Genomic DNA, 6,000 nt, shown 5'->3' with positions numbered 1-6,000 from the left:
CATTAGAAAGTGTTATGATTGGCAAACCACTGTGAAACGCTAAAGTTGCAGTTTAATGGAAACGCTGGCTGTCATCCCCAGAGCACATTTCAAGGAATCACAAAACTTGAGAGTTAGCGGCATATTGAATCCAGATTAGGGGGTAACACAAGGACTTTTGCAGGTGTCACCGCTCTGAATCCAGGGCCCTTTCCACCACAGAGCCTTCATTCTTCAGGACCTGATGTAGCGGCACAGAGCAGGGCTCTATGACCAGCTCTGTGACCAGCTCTTGGCCCAGCTGAGAGGGGACAGGTGCCGAATGCCCAGATAGCCCCGGCTTCCATGGAGCAGCCAGCCCAGAGACTCCAGCCGAGGGAGCACAGTGCTGTGTGGGTTCAAAGAGCAGGCTCAGCCCCAATCTTGTGAAAATAGTAACATCTGTCTGTTCCCAAGGGGCGGGTGAAGCAAACAGCTCTTCAGATTCTGGGAGCCTCTGGAACTGTTTCCCAACGTCTGGGGTTTGGCCTTACGGTGCACGTTTTGCTCTGAGTGTTTTTTCCTTAATTTTTAGGCCTAAGTGTATTTTAAGGTAAATGGATCCCACATGCTTCTGATTCATTGACACTGAATTCATCAGACCATGTTTGGAAAGAGCGACCTGAGGTCCAAGGAGCTCTCTGAGCCTCTGAGGCTTCTGAGTCTCTGGGTTAGTTTCCTTAGGAGCAGGAAGCCACATTTTGACATGGACAAACAAAAGGCAAGCCCTAGAGACTGGGGTCTGGTTCCAAATGTGGCACCTCTGAAACCAATGAGTCTTCAAGTCACCAAGACAGAGCTTCCCTTCCCTCTCTTCCAGAAGTTCAAGGAAGCCTTACCCGGGTGCTGTGTTGAGCCCGAGTCAGTAATTCGGGCTGCTCGGTGCAGAGCCCACATAAACCTTTAGCAGCCCTAACTCCACGCCTATTCCTGGAGCCTCAGCCTCCCACCGAGGGGAGCCCAGGCTCAGGGCCACCTTCTGGTTTGCTCAGCGGAGGCTAAGCCGGGCCCTGTGCTGGCAAGTCTGTAGGAAATCAATGGTCCTTTCTCTTCCAAGCTGTGGAACAGGGCGTTCTGAGCCATTTGTTGTGAATGTTATTGTTAACATCACTTGAACCTGCTGAAGGAGCACAATGGGAAATGGTTTGGATGGGATTCATTTTAGAGAAAAAAATAACCACAGCCCACAGCAAAGCCAGGTGTGCACTGTGGGTGTGACAAATGCTTTCTGGGTAAGGAAGCCAAACATGCTATTCTTCCCACTGAAGAGCCAGCTCTTAAGGATCTATGAAGCCCCTCTCAGCCCCAAGATCCAGGGCACGGTTCCTGGCACATGGGAGGATTTTAATAAATACATCCTCACAGGTAGAATGGGAGCATCCACAGATCTATCCTGTAGATGCAACTTCGGCCATCAGGGAGTGCACCTTCTCCTTCTGAAGCCCGGGGGCAACTTCTGGGAAGGGGACCAAAGGCAGCTGTCCCCACCTGTTCTCATCTGTGACTTGCGCTGCTGACTCTTTGCCGCTGCCCAGGGTTCTAACACTTGAAGGAAATGCAGGGTTACTTACCCTACAAGTAACCGAAAAAGACATTGAGGGCAAGGTGGCCAGAACTTGGGCCACACAGGTCTCTCTCTCTTTATAGGGTTTAGAACCATGTGTTCGCAACTCCGACTGTCCATTAGTTTTAAAAATTTCCGATGCCTGGGCCCTACCTAGGACCAACTCAGTCAGAATCTCTGGGAGAGACGCCCAGGAAATCAGTTTTTTTCCCTAAGAGCTCCACTAGTTATCCTGCTGTGCAGTCAAGGTGGAGGGCCCCTGACTTAAGGTGACTTGAGTAGATTCCTGTCCCAGAATAGTCCTTGGAAATAATCCACATAGCAGAGGAGCTGCCAGTTTTCTTATCGAATGAGTAGGGTTCAGGATGGATGCTTCTCCGACTTCTCCACCCCCACTCTTGTCCCCCCTCCCCACCGAGTGCTTGAGTTATGATGATTGAGCTCTCCGGAGAGCTTCCCAATCAACAGGTTTAAAGAGAGCTAGACCCAACCCCAAGTGCTGAATCACCTACGATGTCAGAATGAACCAAACACAAAATCTCATCAGATATTTAATCAGTTTGGAGACCTCTGCCTTCCAACCCAGTTGGGTAGAAATTCTAAAGAAAGCGTGATTTAGGGGTCCTCGAAGAAAACATTGGGCTAAAATAGAGAGGAGACTGGGTTTGGGAAGACAGAGCATAACATGTGCCTGAAGGCCTTTTGAAGGAATTCTACCACTTATTTTTTTTTTAAAAAAAAAACACCTCAAAATGAACAAAAAAAGATTAAACAGTTATACAAATTTCAGGACAACGAAAAAACTTCTTTTATGGCTGAAAATACCAGACATGATTTTGAAATAGACTCTTAAAAAACCCTTAGATCCTGTGGTGGCTTCTTTCCACAGCCTTCTCTGTACATACAAGAAGCAGACTAGCTACACACATTGTCCCCACGAGCTCTTTGGGCCTTTGCAAAGCAGCAGTTAGAGAGAGAGAGAGTGGGGGGGGGGCATGGAGGCTGTGAGAGGACTCTGTTCACAGTCTTTGAACATGGACTCAGACCCCAGCAAACCTAATCTATTTTCTTTGAAAAATATGAAGATAAACGAAAGGCCTCAAAAAATCACCGTCAATCTCAGGCCAGGGTGCCAATGATAATACTTTGCGATAACTGCATGGTGGACACTGGGGAAGCATGTCCTTCGGAAGGGCAGGTCTATGATAATACAGGCGGGGTCAGGACAGCGGGGCTGACTCCTGGGAAACGTTCAGCAGGGAAGGCGCAACGTCCGTCTCGCTCCCTCTCCCTCTCGTCTCGTCCCTTCTCCTGTCCCTTGGTGCTGTTGAGAGGCAGTGTTGGGGGCTCCGGCCCCGGGCTCAGAACGGGTATTGCGACACGTGTACCCGCAGTCGGATCACGGAACTGCCTCTGAAGTTGATGACGGTGTTGACAGTGATCATTTCCAAGTCCAGCTGTATGTCCCTGGGCCCTTTGATGGGGCGTGTCATCACCAGAGTGGCACTGATGGGGCCCGTTTGCTGTGGACAGAATTGGGGACATTTGTTAGAGAAGGCTTGACCAACCTAAGAGGGGAGGGGAAGCTGGACGCCAGAAGCTGTCAAGCAACGGCAGAGAAGGTGAGAAAAGCAGGCAGCTGCCCTTCAGGAAACGTGGCCTCTCACATGATCCCCACAGCGGAAGGCCTGGGTGGTCTGGCTGCAGCCTCAGGCAGGTGCTCCCCCTTGCCCACTGCCATCACACGGATGGCGCGCTCTTCCCAGCTTTTCCCGATCGGCCTCACCCCTCCCACCCACCCCTGGACCCTCTGCCATTGCACCTGCTACTCTGCATAGAATGGGAAGTATTCATTACCATGGATCAGCGTCCACAACTGATGTCTAGGTCCCCACTAGACCATGAGCTCTGTAGAGCTAGGACCGGGGTTAGGTTTGTCACCACTGAATCTCCTAAACACCGTGGTGCCTGGCACACAGTAGGTGTTCAGCAAATATGTCTTGAGTGAAAGAACAAATACTTGATGAAACTGAGTGACCTAAAGCTGTTACTTCACCTCCTGAGGCCCCAGCTCTACAATGAGGGTCTGTGCCAGGTCACTGGTTCCTAAGCAAACAGCCTCCAAAGCGCCTTGGACACTTTTTAAACTAACAATTCCAGGGGCTGATTCCAAGATGTTCTGCCCCAGTGAGTTTTTGATGATGCCTGGGGCACCTGTAATTTGTTTACGAGCCTCCAGGTGGTTGCGATGTGCATCCCCTCCTGAGGCTCCTATCTAGACACTAGAGCCCTCTCCGGCTTTAACATCCTGTGACCCTGTCCCTGTGGTCCTAACAATGTCATGTGGGCTTTTCTCCCCCTCTGAAACTTCTCCTAAAAGCTCTGAGAGGGAGGGACAGCAGACCGACATCAATCGAGCACCCACCACATGTGAGGCTCTCTTCTGGCCACTTGGACGTACGTGTGCTTATTTAATCCTCATGAAAACCCTGAAAGGCCTTGCTGCTCAAAGCGTGGTCCCTGGACCGGCTGCATCGACATCACCAGGGAGCTTGTTAGAGACGCAGGATCTCAGGCCCCACCTGCGACCTCCTGAGCCAGAACCTGTAGCCTCACACAATCCCCAGGTGACTCACAGGCACAGTAGCAACTGGGCAGTGCCCATCTAAAAGCACGGACCCTGGCTGCCATGTTAAAGGTGTCTCATTATTTCCCCATTCTATAAATAAGCAAACTGAGGCCCAGTAAGGTTAATTGCTTAGGGTTGCCCAACTAGTCAGGGGCAGAGCCCAGGGATTTCATTCAGGTGCTTCCGTCTGATCCCAAGCCCCAGGCCTGTTTCACTGAACAATCATCATAAGCGACTGATGGGTTTCACTTTTTCTCCCCAGCACTGCCCTTAAGGACAGACACTTGGGGGTCAGTAAAATGGCCACACAGTGGGCCCCTAGAGAGAAAACATCATGAGGAAACAGGGATATGCTGAACAATCGCCTCCTGCAAGCTGCAGAGACCAGCACTGTGCCCAGAAACTGAAAGCAACAGGCTCTGCAAAGTCAAGAAACTTGGCCACAACAGGTGTTTTATCCGTCTCCACAAAGGGAGGGCTCCCTATAAAGTTCTGGACATCCCCAAGGGCTCCACAGGTATGTCAAGGGTGGGGCTGGCAGACAGGTGCCAGCCAGGTACTGGGACCTCCACTGTCTGTCCACTGATGCAACTTCCTCTTGGCATCAGCTCCCTCTGTGCGCGTCAGCAGCAGCGCAACTGGCACCGGCTCACGCAGGGCATCGCCTGGACTTCCTTGTCCGCTCTTACAAAACCCGGGAGCCCGGGGCCAGGACTTCAGAGGGCACAGCCACACAGGGAAATAGGACATTTACATATACAGATATCTTGCCAGCTTTCACTGTTTGCATGAACAAAGGCCAAGGGTTGAGAACCCCGAGCGGTGGGGAGCCCTCTGGGGGGAGAGCCGCAGGGCCTGGGAAGGGGAATGGAACAACCGGAAACTTCCAAGTTGTTTCTTTGGGCTTTCCCAGTAGAAGTCTCCAGAGTATGAAAAGGTCGTTGCCTCTCCGATTTAGAAGTAACTTTAGAGGTCGGCAAGCTCCATCTCCACCAGGCTCAGGTCTGCAGCAGCCTGAGAAAGGCCTGCCCACAGCACAAGGGAGGAATCAAGTGTCTGCCAGGAGAGCTGAGGACAGCCGCCCGCACTCCTCACTAGGCTTTCAGGACAGAGTCAGGACATTAGTAAAACAGGCCGCCTGAGAGCCCCTGGTCATTGGGGGACTTGGTGGTCAGTGGTGAAAATGACGGTGGTGGTGGTGGAGGTGGTGGCGAGTAGAGGTGCTGGTGTGGTTGATACGAGGCATTTGGCTACAACCTTTCATACACCTCTCATGTGATCCTCATAACCCTGCCAAGTAAGCAGGTCAAGTACGCTAATTAAGGTTACAAAACTTGCACATGGTACTAGAGTGTCTGACTTCAACAATCATTCTCTGACCACTACACTCAAGGATGAGGTCTCGGGACCTCTCGGTATCCTGCCTCCCACAGCACTTACTCTACTTGAGAATCGCCACTTGGCATTGTAAATGTTTGCCTGGCTGGTTGTGTCCCCACCCCCTAGTTCCTGACCTCTCAGGCCCCACTCAGAGCCGCACACATAGTGGTGCTGTAATAATGAATGCTGGCGATGGAGGGAGGAAGGAGTGAGTTACTGAATGCCCGTGGAGTTGACCCTTTACACCGAGTGAGAGGCTGCGAGGTTGAAGGTTCCACTTGAACCAGCTCAGACTTCGGATGTGGAAGAGCCAGACGACTCAACAGAAACTGAGCCACCTGTGAATGCCATGGGCTTACCCTGACATGTCGCCCAGGGTGCCTGGGTTCAAGACTGCAGGGCGCCCTTG

At 51.6% G+C, this 6,000-nt stretch overlaps 1 protein-coding gene across 2 annotated transcripts in view; it reads right to left on the bottom strand.

Annotated features, from left to right (window-relative positions):
- Window positions 1-2,120: 2,120 nt before the first annotated feature.
- The window catches only part of FBLN5 (fibulin 5), a 63,303-nt gene continuing 59,423 nt past the window's right edge, over window positions 2,121-6,000 (bottom strand). For both annotated transcript variants that reach the window (XM_016205710.2, XM_087818540.1), the window contains exon 11: window positions 2,121-3,105. In XM_016205710.2, coding sequence (XP_016061196.1) covers window positions 2,944-3,105 — 162 coding nt within the window. In that variant the 3' untranslated portion in view covers window positions 2,121-2,943. The remainder of the gene's footprint in view (window positions 3,106-6,000) is intronic.

This window comes from Miniopterus natalensis, chromosome 1, assembly GCF_054644295.1.
Source record: "Miniopterus natalensis isolate mMinNat1 chromosome 1, mMinNat1.hap1, whole genome shotgun sequence".
NCBI classification, from domain to species: domain Eukaryota; kingdom Metazoa; phylum Chordata; class Mammalia; order Chiroptera; family Miniopteridae; genus Miniopterus; species Miniopterus natalensis.
This window is presented reverse-complemented; position numbering and strand designations above follow the sequence as displayed.